This window comes from Phragmites australis, chromosome 2 (genome assembly GCF_958298935.1).
Source record: "Phragmites australis chromosome 2, lpPhrAust1.1, whole genome shotgun sequence".
Taxonomy (NCBI): domain Eukaryota; kingdom Viridiplantae; phylum Streptophyta; class Magnoliopsida; order Poales; family Poaceae; genus Phragmites; species Phragmites australis.
Genome location: NC_084922.1, coordinates 25,414,090 through 25,429,427, shown reverse-complemented (window position 1 = coordinate 25,429,427; position 15,338 = coordinate 25,414,090). Strand labels below are relative to the sequence as shown.

The 15,338-nt window shown below is 42.6% G+C and overlaps 1 protein-coding gene across 2 annotated transcripts; it reads left to right on the top strand.

Moving 5' to 3' along the window:
• Nucleotides 1-7,364: 7,364 nt before the first annotated feature.
• LOC133905074 (uncharacterized) lies at nucleotides 7,365-13,321 on the top strand. Of its 2 annotated transcripts, none has more exons than XM_062346790.1 (7): nucleotides 7,365-8,083; nucleotides 8,213-8,312; nucleotides 8,413-8,478; nucleotides 9,808-9,972; nucleotides 10,078-10,174; nucleotides 12,560-12,697; nucleotides 12,813-13,321. In XM_062346790.1, the coding sequence occupies exons 1-6, from the start codon at nucleotides 7,453-7,455 to the stop codon at nucleotides 12,677-12,679; spliced, it is 1,179 nt and encodes a 392-aa protein (XP_062202774.1). In that variant the 5' UTR covers nucleotides 7,365-7,452; the 3' UTR covers nucleotides 12,680-12,697; nucleotides 12,813-13,321. The 2 variants fall into 2 exon arrangements, with proteins under 2 accessions (XP_062202774.1, XP_062202769.1); XM_062346785.1 differs by having other exon boundaries at nucleotides 7,366-8,083; nucleotides 12,560-12,690.
• The last annotated feature ends 2,017 nt before the right edge of the window (nucleotides 13,322-15,338 follow it).

The following is a 15,338-nucleotide window of genomic DNA, read 5'->3' as shown; positions in this document are numbered from 1 at the left end:
CCTGCAGGGTGTATAAACAGTTCGAACTGCCGCGCTCTCGGTCATGAGCATGCTATTGTTTCATTTGCACCCGGTCGTAGAATTCTTGTTTGTGGGTGATGGTTCGGATATGTGGTTGATGGTTCGGTTATTATGGTGGTGGATGAGTTGGTTTAGTTTTCTTATATGTTCAAGTACTTATGTTACATTTATATTACAGTTTCATTTATGTTCAGTTGGTTATTGCAGGGTAGAATGTCATGTTTGGTTAAGTATAGATGCTCACACATATATGTCTAGGTTGCTTACCACATATGTTTTACTTAACCTTATAAACCATCCTTGCTAACAGCTCAATGCATAATCCTTGGAGTCGGAATATTATATATCCATATTGTGTAAGTCTTGCGAGTACCTTCGTACTCAAGATGCTGCCCTTAAGTTGTTGCAGGTATTGCTGCTGCCGAGGAAGAGGCTGTCTTTGGCTACTTCGTACCTGCCGATCAGGGTGGCGGGCAAGAGTAGTGCATCATATTCTGAAGGTGACGTGTTGAGACGGTGCCTAAGGGCATGTGGCGCCGTTCTCTTTTGTTGTTATAAGTTTAACTTTCTGCTGCGTAGTTCTTTTGTGGTTAGAAGTTGAGGGGTTTTGTCTCCTCCTAGCTCGTTTTTGTTGTAAATTGTAGAAAGCAGTTGCATGCTTAATACTTGTAATATAAATGCTTATTACTCGCTCTTTATTAAGCTATGCTGTGATGTACATGTTGGAAGGCATGTGTTCCAATCCTTGGGTACAAAACACGTGCTGGGACTACCGGGATGATATTCTTGTTAATCATCGAGGTTGTGATTATGAATAACGATCCTCCTAGTGATTAATTAGAATATTATTTGGACGGTTTCCCACAGTTTTGTTCCTTTAAAACTGGGTGTTACATCATCCCCTCCGTCGGTGTCAGTGGGATTTCTTGTCGAGGTGTTCATCGCGATTACCTAAGGTCAGATTTCGAGCAAAAAGCATCTTAGCTTTTAAGCACTCGAGGATACAATAAAGTTTTTTCCAGTCCCTAAAAGATGTTCTTCTCTTCTCGTTAATGACAATGAATAAAGGATAGTTACTATATCTGGATACCCCAGGGTTTCCTGCAATTCTCAAGGCATGTCTCTATCTTCAGGTAGGGGATCCTTGGATGAAAGGAAACTACATGTAGGTACCCAAGGCATCTCATAAAAGGGAAGGTTTATCTCTAAGAATGTGAAGGTGGATTCCAGAGGACGTACGTCATACTCATATATATACGAAGCCAAGAGGCCATGCGGAGGACAAGGTAATAGAAGTCGAAGAAGTTGTTCAAACCTTTGAACAAACCAGAAGACACCCAAAGTCGAGCAAGGAAGTCTCTAATTAGGTTGATCTATCTAGGTTAGCCACATACCCCCTTGTAACAGGCTCAAATCAATACAAGATAAACATGACGTAAGATTATTATACTTAAGGAGGTCCGAACCTGTATAACCCCCCCTCGTGTGTTCTCTTGTGATTTGTCTACTCAAAAAATCCTCCTATTTCTTCAACAAGTTCGTTATATTAGCAGTTCATAAATCATCGACAGCTGGCACCATCTGTGGGGATCATGACAATAGACGTTGAAGAATCTACACATAACATACCGTCGGCGTCACCGAAGCTTTCGCTGAGAACCAAGTTTTTGGATGAGGGGTTCTACAACAACTTTACCCATCTTCCTAGCAAGCCAATGATCAACTGGATTAATTTCAACAATGAATTGATCTACAGTTATTTTGGAGAATCATATGAAATCTTTTAAATCATATTTAATAATGAATAGGGATTTGACTTGAATAATTCGATGCCTATGAGGGTAGCTTGGGAAATAATGCTACCTTCTTGGTGTTTATTGTTCCACTATTTGACTATTTTTAGCAGGGTTGTAGCTCTAGTTTTCAACTCCGCTCTACGGATCCACGGTGGAGCAGATCCTGTATAAGGTCCTATTTGCACTACTACAGAAAATGTCATCGCAGTCAGTTCAAAATTGACATCATTGTCTATTTTTGAACCGGCAGTGATAATCCATGATTATCACTGCCGGCTTACGAACCAGCAGTGATAGTGGGTATCGCTGCCGATTCTTGTCTTGAACCGGCAGTGATAATCCTTCCGCATGTGCAAAAATACTCTAACAGAAACTCTTCAGCATGTGGATCCATCTCAAGTTTGAGTTTGATCTCAAACTTGAGACAAAAGACCCATCCTAAAATGTTTGTGGTAGAGCATTTTATACCTATATCTAGCTTGAATGAATGACAATATCTAAATCAACATTTGCAGTGACAATAGTAAGCCTAAATGAATGGCAAAAACACAATCCGTCTTCAACACATTTGTGTTTTTTGCCATTCATTTAGATCTACTTATTGTCACAATCATATTCACACAAGATTCACACGCGTAGTGGAGACGTCTATCTAAATCTACATTCACAATAGAGATAGGGACAGGAGATGAGGAGATGGGGTGTGGAGATGAGGTGATCGTGGGGAGAGGAGATGGGAAAGGCGCGTGGTTTTCGGCGATGATTCAAGCGATGAGGTAAGTCAATTTATGGATCAATGAACCAAATATTACGACATCGAGTTTGAACAACTCGGCTACCAAGACAACTGTGAATGTCTGATTCGTAGCAAGTTGGCCCCGCAGCTTATAACATGGATTGTCAAGACACCAACCCGGAGTAATTCGATGAAACATTCATGACATATCTGGACATTTCCTCCAGTGGAGGTTACTCTTGAGAAGTTTTTGCCATCAGAGACAAGGGTGAAAATATGGGTAATCGTGACAATGATCCTACAAATAGATAGGGTCCCTTGGCTCTGGGTGCGGGCAATGGTCAGCTCTAGATGAGCACACCTCCTCGGATCCTTAACGAAGTCATGGCCTTACCATCCCCTAACCATGAACAGGGGGCTGGCTACTTTAAATCTGAAACCGCTAAAGAGGATTCTTCTTTTACAAGAGACCCTCACACCCCTGCCGGTAAGGATTGGATGAACTTGGCGATCGACTTTACGAAGGAGGTCAATCATCCATATCGAGAATTCTCATATGGCCCTGGCAAAAAACATGGCTAATTGGGATAGACCAGGCAATCCACCATCGTGAGACGCATCGGACTCGGAGAGGAGTAACCCCCGGAACTAAGCTTCCCAGGATGACGATAGGGCGAACAACCACCGCCGAACCTCGCAAGTCAAAGGTCTTTCGATCAGTGGCTTGCATGTGATCATCAACGACTGGCGAAGGCGCTTGAGGGCTTCTGAAGAAGCTTCATCTACCCCTCATCGATCTAATCGGGAAATGTCTTAGCATCAATCAAATTGGGACCGATCTCCGATCTCCATGGGAAAACTCCCAGAGCTGCTGGAACCAAGCAAAGGGCCATCAATAGATGCCTGGCCTTCTCTCCAGATCTACAAAACTTAAGCTGGCCAATGAGGTTCCGCCGTGGGATGATTGAGAAATATAATGGAAGTACAAACCCAGTGAGTTTCTCCAGATCTATACCACGACCATCCAAATGGCTGGTGGAGACAAAAAGGTAATGGTGAATTACCTCTCTACCACCCTCGAATGGGCAGACATGACATGGTTAACCAGCCTATCAATGTGAAAAATCTACTCGTGGGAACAACAATACGATGTATTCCGACCTAATCTCCAAGGTACATACGTTCGCCCCGACACAAAAAATAATCTCTATTGTTACGAACAGAAGGAGAACGAAACCTTGCACGAGTTTGTAGCTTTAGCAATATCCAGAACAATATCCCCAAGGTCAGTGACTATGACGTCATACAAGCAATCACCCGGGGGGTCAGGAGCCAAAGATGTGTCGAAGATATCGCCATTCAGGAGTCTAAGACGGTCAAGGAGCTCATGAAGATCATCGATGAATCTGTTAAGGATGAAGATACACTTCTCTTCATCAAGTAGAAGACTCAGGGCATCAAACGCCATCAACTTGGGCTCGAGGGTGACAAGGCAACGTCCGAGCGCTAGAACAATCCTAAGGGAGGTAAGGGCAAGAAAAATAATTATGAGGAAGTTTTACAGATCTGCCTGACATCTGTCCTGACAAGCATACCGGTTCCTCTCGGGGCCAAGAGCTCTACACCAGGCTCCGGCGAACGCGACGGTAAGCCCTGGTGATAACTTGTCAGATCCGGTTTTAACGGACAAAACTAAGTGCGGCTTATGTGTGCCCAGGGAGTTTAACACACATAAGGACGTCATAGGTGAAGTAACAAAAGCAATATTTTAACTTATAATCATTCACTTCTTACAAAAAAAGACTTCACCTAAACAACTTCAAAAGCTAAACAACAGCATCTAAACGACGGTAGCGGGACGAAAGCATCGACGACCAAGCACTCCACAGGCATTGACCAGGAGACACGCTCCTAGAACGCCATGTCGTCATCTTGGAAATATCTAAAGTCTTCCACTAAGCCGTATATGTTTTGTAGGAGATAGCAAGGGTGAGCACATAGAGTACTCAACAAGTGGGAGAAAGTAATGATATGCAGGCTTATATCAAGAATAGGCTAACACATGGTATATTTGCATAAATGCGAGTAATGAAAACATATTTGGACTCAAAAAGCACTAAAAAATTATTAAGTGAATGTAACCCAAATAGTCCAACACTCAGCATACAAGGCTCCCCACCTTGCATACCACAACCGTCTAGTACTCCCTGTACTGTAACCAACCATGACCAAACTCATAACCATAACCCACTAATTATGTGAGGATGCAAGTCTCTTATAACCGTGAGCACGACTGTTATAACAGTTTTTACACTCTGCAGAGGTTGTTCAGCTTTCCCCACGATTCAGTGAATTCCATGTTGCCGTGTTCACGAAACACTTAACACACGCCAGTGATATGCCATTAAAAAATCACCGAATGATATTTTTTGACTAACCAGAGACTAATCCAGTATACGTCTACCCATTAGGTTTCACCGCCAGGATTTACGCGAGTTCAACTCCTACCCAGAAGTCCCCTTTTGTACTGACACAATACACACTGGATAGACTCTAACTAGTATATCACGTCTTACCCATATCAACCTCGTGGTTGATATATTACTTTTTGGATTGTCGCTCCACGACAGGTCATTACTTAGGTTACTTGAGCAAACAAAACATAAAACAAAAGAACAACAAGATAAAGCCTATCTAGAAAGATAGAGCTCTGAAAAATGAATCTAACGATCCAAGAATCGCTTAAAACGGAGCTACGACAAAAAGATATGCTAAAAACAAGATTATGGCTTATTTTAATTAAGAAAAGGACTTAATTGTAATTAACAGAAAGTTTTAGGGACCTTTTTGTAAAAATAGAGGGACCTATTTGAAAATTTGGAAAAGTTCAAGGACCTAAGTGTATAAGATAGGGCTCTTTTTGTGATTACAGAAAAGTACAGGGTCTTAATTGCAAAATTACCAATTTTCAGGAATATTTGGAATTATTTTTTGTATTAGAAAACTTTATTTATTGCGTGGCATGCTAACTGGGTGGCACATGGCTGACACATCAGCAAAAGGCGCTGAGGTGGCGCACACGTGGACGGCTGACTAGGCTCTGGGTTAAAGAGGACACGCGTCGGCTTTTGATTGGGTGGTGAACCGGTATGTTTTAGATCTAATTTGGGCCGTAGAATCTAGATCTAATGACGCAAGGCGAATGGTGGCCGGGGAGGACTGAGGAACAGCGGCGCCGAGGGCTCCGCGGCGGCAGACTCGTCGGGAACTCGCCGGAATGGCACTCCAGCGATCTAGGTGTTCCGGCGAGCGGCGGAACACGACTAGACACACACAGGGAACGCGATGGAAGTCTTACCGAGGGTGAAAAGACATCAGAAGGCGGTCGGCGACGAAGAAGGGCGGCAGAGCTCATGGGATCTTGTCGGTGACAAAGCTCCGGTGACCAAACGACGACGGCGAGTAGCGGAGAGGCTTCAATGTGAGCATGTGGTTCTGATGGAGGCTTCGGATGGCGGTGACAAGCTTTAGAGTGGCGCGACGGCGAGCTTCACCGAGTGGCAATGCGGCGGTGGCGAGGAGCTGTGGATCTCGACGGTTTACTCGGAATTCGACGAGATTGGGTTGGGGAAAGATCTAGGGGGTCATAGCCTTTATATAGGAGGGCTCAGGGAGGGCTAGGGCTCAAGGTGGCGGCGGAAATCCGACTCGGACGTGGCGACGCATCCGAGTCCGGCTCGGGGATGACGAAGCTGATAGACGGGCCCCACTGGTCAGCGACAAGGTGCGAAGGCGGGGTTCGACCGGACGTTTTCTCGGGCGGGCGGGAGCACACAGCTAACAGGTCAGGTCGGGCGCGTAGACCGGGTCGACGCGAGAGGGAGTGGGCCGAACGGAGAGGAGACGACCCGAGTTGAGTTTTAATCTTTTTTTAATCATTTTCCAAAGCTTTTGAATTCAAACCAAAGCAACAAATTCAAACCAAAAGCCACAAATGAAAACCAAATAAAACAAAGGAAACCTAAATGCCTAAAAATAGGCGTGAATACACTTAAACAAATATTGCCTATGTCAAAATTAGATTCTCTTTTTATGAAAATAGCATTTTCTCTTTTTAAATCATTTAAGCTCAAAAAGTAAATTGTAGCAAATTTTATAAATTGGTAAAAATTAAAAAATTAGGGTGCTACAAACCTATCCCTTAGAATGAATCTCGCCCTCAAGATTTAGACAAATTGAAGAAAAATGAGAAAACTCTGTCTTCGTGCCTTCTTCTCTTTCCTATTTCGTCTCATCTTCCGAGTGGTACTCTATTGTACTTTACACATTGGTATCGGATCACCAAGTGCATTGCAACCGGCTCCTCCAAATCAAATGAGCAACATGTAGATCATCATATAATCTGGAACTAGCTGAGCCAGGTGCTATTTTTCACCACCCTATTTTGTGCCAGAAGAACATATTTAAAGTACTCACATAGTAACCCCTGTATCTCTGCACAACACCAGTGCATTGCCACTCGTACAAGTGCTGCATTTCTTCTGATAATGTTTATCATGGAACGTTGTTTCTGCATATTGGTTGCCAGCAATATCCGTGTTGGGATTATTGCTTGTGAACATGGAAGTTAAAAGAAAGTTCTTTTGTTCATAAATAATTATTCCTTCCACACTGAAAAAAATAACCCATCCTGATCTCTGCCTGATGCGTCTCAGCTCCAAGCTAACGACGTGTCAAGCAACAATTGGCGCGAACAGCGCTTTCCGCGTCATCGCGAAACGGTTGCGTGCTCGCCCTCGCCGCACCCGCTAAGTGCAAGTTAAACGGGTCCAAATCTCCGACCCGCAAACTCACCTCTCGCTCGCCCCCCTGGCCTCATCTCCCGCTCCCTCGCCGGCGATGACGCCGCCGCTGCCGGCGGCCTCGGCGGGGCGGAAGTCTCCGGCTGCCGTACTACTCCTCTACATAACTTTCGCGTTCCTCCTCCTGCTCCTCCTCGCCTCGTATTCCCCCCGCCTCCAGCCCCAGGGTCACAGCCTCCATCGCCGCCTCAAGCTCCACCCAAAGAGCTCCCCATCCGCCTCCACCTCCTCCGGTGCTGCCTCCGGTGGGAACGGGGGGCAGCACCAGCACCACAATGCCTTCGACCCGGCCATCGCCGAGCTGGAGCACCGTCTGGAGGACAAGGAGTGGGAGCGGGAGCACTACCGCCTCCTCCACGAAGGCGACGGCGACGGCGAGGCGGACGACCACATGAAGGAGTGGGAGGAGTTCCTCAAGGAGGAGGAGGACTTCATCAACGACGACGAGCGCTTCAACCTTGCCGACCGCATCCGCGGGCTCTTCCCCAAGATCGACATCGCCCCGCAGGACGGATTCGTCTCCCTCGACGAGCTCACCAGGTGGAACCTCGAGCAGGCCAGGGCCGACCAGCTCCACCGCTCTGCCAGGGAGATGGAGCTCTACGACAAGAACGGCGAAGGGATCGTCTCCTTCGGCGTCTTCAAGGCGCTGCACCAAGAGTCACATGGTAACGTGATGTGCCAAAAATCTCGGCTTTTGTTTGTGCAGGAAGCCATGGATTTGGCAATGTGTGGGAAAGAAAATTCTTGGCAACAATGTAGAGGAGCGAGCTGATTGGTTTGTTCATGATTTACAGGAGATGGTAATTCGCTGGGGTTCTCGTGGTGGAAGGAGGAGCACTTCAATGCTTCAGACGCAAACAGCGATGGTTTCCTCGATAAAGCTGAGTTTAATGAGTAAGCATCCATTTGAATTGTACCAAAGATCAAATTTTCCTCTATGTTTCTTTATTGTTTGCTAACGTCCTACTTCTGCATTGTTATGCTACTTCTTCAGTTTCCTTAATCCAAGCGATTCAGAGAATCCCAAAATAATCAATTTGCTCTGCAGACAAGAAATAAGGTGTGTGCTTCGGCAACCTTATGGCCATTTCTGTTATTGTACCATGTGTTTATTGTTTACATCAAGATTTCAGTAGCATAACTATGAACCCCGTGAAATGCTTTTATATTGGGTTTTAGTAGTACAAAGCACATAGGTCAATTCGAGTCAGTCCATCGAGCTTCAGTCCTGAAAGTATCTGTTCATGTCCTCTAGCCATCAGCACTGTATACATGTGAACTTAATCTTAGTCTTTAAGCACTAGCAGTTTCATGCTGTGGCCAGGAACTGATTTTGATATTAGAAACAAGGGCAATAGTTCCAGAGTTGACAAGTAGTACTTGCTACTTTGCTAGTAACGAGAATTCTTGATAGATGGTAAGAACTTAAATGGTATAATGCTTAAAAAGTAAGGGGCTATTTGTTTCACTGATGGGCGAATAGTGACCTAAACAAAATAGTAACCTTGGTTATGTTTAATGAGAATCCCGATAGCATTTATTCTTGTCCTTGAATTGTCTCTTATCTGCTTGCTTCGCTTATGTCGCATGCAGTGTTTAGTTGGTATCACGTGTTAGGCAAGTTTGTTAGCCTCACCAAATCATATGCAGAAAAGAACAGTAATTTCTGCATATGGAAATAAAACATGGGATTTATGGGACTGTTGAAACTAGATAACCCTCTCCAACCCTTTCGATGTTGACAACATCTTACTCTTGTTTTAAGTTAAATGCTAAAGAAGTTCAACTAATGTGCAACATCATCATATTACAACAGACACCAAATTATTAAATTAGTCACACTATTGGAATAATTTTGTTTTGTTGAGAGTAGGCTTCATATCAGTTTGGTTGGGCTTGCGCTAGGATTAGGTTGGCCAGGACTGGGCTTGGGCCATGACGACAAATGGCTAGGGCGGAACTTACTCTGGTCATGGCGACCATTGATAAAAGTTCCAGTTTTTTTAGATAATCACTTATGATACTACATACACATTTGCATTTGTGCATACCAAATATTTCTGTCTATTGAACCCATGGCAATGAATGGACTAGGTCCTAGTGAACACTTAAGCATGAGGCACAAGTTGTGAGCGAAAAATTACTTAGTGGGGAAACTAAGCTGCATCCCTAGGAGGCATGTTGCTACCATTAAGAGACCAAAGAACCTTTAGAATGACCATATATATTCTCTATATCTTGTCTCTGGAAAGTCATTGATTTTGTGTCACTATATGATTTTCTAAATGTGAATCTTATCATTTGATTAACTTCTGTGCATTATAAGAGCACACTTACTGTTTCTTTGCATTGACATTTGAAATATCTTACTCATTATGCCATATCTCAGGCAGAGGGATAAAGATGGTGATGGAAAGCTAAACTTTGAAGAATACTTTCATGGACTACATGACCATATACATGGTTATGATGACGAGAATGCAGATATTTCTCATATTGGGAACATAACAGTTGCAAAGGAGAGGTTTTCCAAACTTGACAAAGATAACGATGGGTATGCAAGTGGACCTCTAGTTAAGGTTTTATATGCAATTTCGTTTAGAGAATTTGTGATCACCATATCCCTTTATTCATTTGGGGAAAAACTTTTTTTATGTAGGTTTATTTCAGAGCATGAACTGGAACCAGTTCTTGATAAGCTCTATCTTTCGGAACGCTATTATTCTAGACAGCAAGCCACCCATGCTATTTCAGAGGTTTGATTCACATTTTCCCCTGTATGTGCTACTCATTTTAATTGTTAACTGAGACCAGAATTTCGCTCAATGGTGCCATGTATATGTTACTTTTTGATCTTTGCTTTACTAGCTCAATGTGCATTGGGATACTGTTATCAAGGGTTATGTGCATCATAAGGAATAGTACTATATGCACATGAAGTTTGTCAAATAAGAATTTTCTTGTTCTTTTTAGGTTTGTTGGATATTATTTATTCTAGTATTTGGAACCCCTGGCGTGTCTTTGATCCGTTGAGTGAGGCCTCCAGGCACAGAGTGTCGGGATGCCTATGACTATATCATGTAGCGTTATAACCATGAGTTCCAGTGCACTAGATCTTGTAGCAGAGAAAAGGGTTTTTCTTTCACCCAAGGCTTTGGATGCTGTCATAGTCGAGGTCATGGCCCGCTCTGAGAAAATTTGCGAAAATACTTTTTTTTATCCGGATACTAGAATCAACTATTTTGGTCGTAAAGTTTTCATAAGAAGAAAATTTGGGTGGGTTTTTACCAACTTCCAAATCCAAGAGGCAAGAGGTTATCTTTTAGCTCGAGTCCGACTTATAAGCTGTAATGGCAGCGGCTATTTGGCCAGTTGAGCAACTCGAAAAAGCTCGGATTCAACAAAACTACCTCCCCGCTTCTCAAAACGAAGCTAGCAAAAAAGAAAAGATCTTAGTAATCAATAATCGCCGTCAAGAAGAACGAAGCCCTACTCTCTGTCAAGAAGAACGAGGCTCGCCTCATTTCTGGGGCTACTTTCGAATTTGTTAGTTTGGTGATCGTCTTTGCATCACTGGAACGATACGTGTATTTTCAAAGAGTCAGCAATGCTCACTTACAATCAGGTATGAATATGAGCAATGTTAAAAAATTGTTTGTCGGTAGCCGATCGACCGGTCGGGGAGTAGGGACTAATCGGTTAATCGGGGATTAACTGAATTAATCGGTCAATAATTAATCAGTTGGCATAAAGTACTTATGTAAACATGTATAAGATGCTAAGAAATAACTAGAACAAAGTGTTACCTTGATGGCTTGATGTTGTAGTTAACTAGGACAACAAAGCAGCGACGGCGGCGGGCCTGGAGGGGGGTGGTGGGCAGGTGGGGCGGCGGCGTCGTGTGGGGAATCACCGAGGCGGGCGGTGGGGAGGTGGGGCGGTGGCGTCGTGAGGGGGGCAGTGGGGAGGTGGGGCGGCGGCGGGTGTGCAAGAGGAGGATGGGGAAAGGTGCGGCTGGCTCGGGAGTCTGGTGGATGGGGAACGCAAGCGCAAGAGGATAACTTTTTAGGACCCCCCCCCCCCTGGGATTAATCGGTCTGCCGATTAATAACCCGTTTTCCACCTAATCTGCACGGTCCACCGCCGATCACCGATTAATCGGCCGATTTTTTTTTTATCACTGAATATGAGCCGCCTGCTCATATATGAGAGTTTTTTTTTTCTTCTGAAACATGTCTGCAAATACAACAAAAGTTTTCCGTAGTTGATTCACTCCTAATTAATTTTCCTGTTTCAAGCAAAGCAGTGCATGCGCTTATCATTGCTAACAGTTTAATTTCTTATCCTGAGCTAGTCCTGCCAAAAGCCTAATATTGCATGGAAATGATGTGATTATTAAAAAAGTTTGATATGTTTGCAAACAAGAAGACAAAATAGGTATAGACTATCCACTTCGTACCTAGCTGTGAAATCATTTCTCCCTGATTACATCTCCACTTCAGCAATTATAGATTGTGCATATGAAAAATCATAGATAATTGGTAAATTGTGTATGTGGTTCCTGTTTGCACGATGTGGATGTGGTTCAATCTTTCTTGGAAGTACTGTTGAAGCGTTTTATAGTCCATATGATGGTCGAATTTCAGTCAAGTAGAAGATTACAAACCTTCAGGGCTTCAATAGAAGGCATTGGCTTGTTCCGGAGATCCAATAGTTGTACAACGTTTATCGTCCAAATGTCCAGTTGGATTTACCTGTTGGTGCTTTTTCCTCCAATTTGTCCACAACAGGTTTATGGTTAAATTCTCCCAAATCTGTATAATAGAAAACCCCCAGATAATGAATAACTGAATGTAGTATACTAGAGTGTGCGTATGCTTCGTATGAGACCTGATGGTTCCAAAATAAGTATAGAAATAAGATTCTCTGTCACTGCACGGTCCAATGGTTGATTCTTTTATTCTGTTTATCTTCTTTAGCAATTGCTGCTATTTGATTTTCCTTTCGGCACTTCTAATATGGTCAGGCAAAAGGACAATTGTATTCTAGCAACTTCTTTTTATGAGCATTCAATTCATGTTGTGGCCTCTTTTCCCAGGAGATGACATGACATGGATGTTTGCTTTATCCAAAAAATGCAGGCAGACAAAGATCATGATGGGAGGCTAACTTTGGAAGAGATGATAGAGCACCCCTACGCATTCTATGGTAGTGTTTACCTTAGTGATGACGAAGAATACTTCCATGACGAGTTCCGCTGAGACATCTGCAGGTGACTCGTACGCTTCTCTTTCTAACTCTAATCCAAAATTTTCTTTCCATCAAATACTTGTCCAATTTTGTTGTCCATTGGGACTCTCCTGTGCGCATCGCTAAAATTATCACGTTCTGCAGATCTTTCGTCGGTATAACCCTGAGCATGAAAAGAAAACAACAGATACACACCATGGTACATGCAACGGTTCGATAGCTTTGCTGAATTCTGGAAAGCGCTACTAATATAATGTTGGGCTTAAGAGTTAGTCATAGTTGCTTGGTTCTTTGAATTCTTTCTGTGAAATGAAATGACAGCTTGCTAGTACACTTGTTTAGATTTAGCTGACGCTGTCTCCATCTTGTAAGACGTGTGTAGTCTAGGAGAACAATGAGTGGAATGTCATCTCGGTGACGATAGAGTCCAGAGCTGACATGTATCGTGTTGTTTGGTGTCTGTGAATTACTGAATTAAATTATTTGTGGCAAAAGGTCCCAATGACAGAATTCAGTAGCGAGGTGCAGATGCATGCATGGAACGAGAATTTCCTCGCTGCATGAGTGCGCCATGGACGGGAGATTGGTCGAATTATTGGGGCCTCCGGTCACTATATTCGAAACATCAATTAAGCTCTGTTATCTTTGTGTCTGGATTGCTCCCCAATGTTATGTGACTCAGACTTCTGGCGTTTTCCCCCTGGGTCTCCCGCAGGGCTGGAGAAGAAAACAATATCATATGCAAACAATGGTGTTTTTTTCCTCTTTTTGACGGCATGAGGCACAAGTTATTTGTACAGTGCTGTTTCGCCGTAAATTACTGAGTCCTGTGGTAACGTGCTAAACAGTAAAATAGTCTTAGAATACAGTGCTGTTTTATTTATTGTCTGACGTTATCGAAAGCGTCCAAATTTTCTCTCGATTTCCATGGAATACATGGGGGCATTCAGACCAAGGCCACATGCGCGGTTTGCTGCCAGGTGATCGAGGGTTGGTTTCCAGATTCCAAACGCCTTCATAGAAGAATAGACAAAGCTCAGATTAGGATGTGATCACGTACGGGATACGGATGCATGCAGATGCAGTGCATGGAGGGTACGTAGTTGGTGCGCATGCAGTGCTCGGTTGATGGGACGTGGCAGAACTTGGAAATAAAAACAAAACTATACAAATCACGTGTGGGATATCTGAAAAATCCAAGGTAGCACTGCTCAGCAATCAATATCGGCTGTCGGTGTGAATGATTATCTATCATTTGTCATGTAAACGCTACCACGTCTCCGTTCGTACCCAAGCTATCCTTGATTTGAAGAGCAAGTTAAGAACTTGTACTATCCCACTATCCCACTACCACGCCTCGGGAATGACAAAGGCTATACGTACGTACACAGGCCCTGTTGCGTGATCTGACCGCATGCACGGCATGGGCTGGAGTGGACGGACGATATATATATATTTATATATATATATAATAAATCGCTCAAATAATTTACTTGAGAATATTGAGTCAAGCATGTAATACAGAAAATTCCTTATTTGCTATCAAAAGGTAAGGTGATTATCTATTTACTATTTCATGAAATAATTTTTGTTTATTTGTCACCGCTTCTAATTTGAGTGAGTTAATTGTACAAAACTATAAGTATTGTGGTATTTGTAACATAAAATTATAAGTATTATGAATAGTAACATAAAACTGCAAGTATTGTACACTAATTTCACACAAAACTCGATTTTAATTAGATTTATCCAAAAATACAAAGGAACTCAATTTTTCATCGTATAAGAAAAATATTAGTGAATTTTTCCATATTTTTGGGATTTATTTGTAGCCCTAACAATTATTAGGAGTTATAAAAGTTGCCTTTTTAGAGAATTTTAGTTTAAATTCACAAGTTTTTTTGGGTGAATCCAATTAAAATGGGTTGCATATGGATTACGAAACACATACAAAAAGTTTAGGAGTTTTAAAGTAATATAAGACCATTTTTTAGACAAATCTAATTAAAATCGTGTTTTGTGTGAAATTAATGCACAATACTTGTAGTTTTGTGTTACTAGGCACAATGCTTATAGTTTTATGTTAGAAATGGCACAGTACTTATGGTATTGTGCAATTCACTCTTATAATTATCATTCATTCCTCGCCATTGCCATCTATTTCACCCATAAAAAAACATATTTGCTTTTGGGGAGGAAGTATCCACTACAATCCACTCACCTTGTTATTTTTCTATCCATTTTTTTACAACAAGAAACACAACAAATAAACACACTAAAATTACCTACACAGAATTTCTACAACTTTGGTGGTCACCACAAAAATTAATACTGGCTTTTTTATGTATAATCATAGTCACGAATGTAACAATGTAGCTCCCCTAATGGTCAGCAAACAACACGAATTCAGAAATTCATATCTTCTGATCTATTGATCCAAATTCAGCGTTCAAAAACCCTATGGAAGCATAAAGAAATTTTCTATAACTTTCTAGTACATCACATTCTAAGATTCGGCCTCTAAAGAGAAATAAACTTTGAATAGCCGTTGACGACCGCGCCCAAAGTCGTCGTCCTCTTTTCCATGGGCAAATGTGCCTTTTCTACGGATCAAATGGACGATAGTGGCGAGGAAGGAATGAAAATTAGAAGTAGTAGCAAATAAGAAAG

Coding starts and splice junctions, on each gene's coding strand:
- LOC133905074 (XM_062346790.1), top strand. CDS start 7,453: ATGACGCCGCCGCTGCCGGCGGCCTCGGCGGGGCGGAAGTCTCCGGCT. Junction 8,479..9,807: donor CTCTGCAGACAAGAAATAAG/GTGTGTGCTTCG, acceptor GCCATATCTCAG/GCAGAGGGATAAAGATGGTG. Junction 9,973..10,077: donor CTTGACAAAGATAACGATGG/GTATGCAAGTGG, acceptor TTTTTTATGTAG/GTTTATTTCAGAGCATGAAC.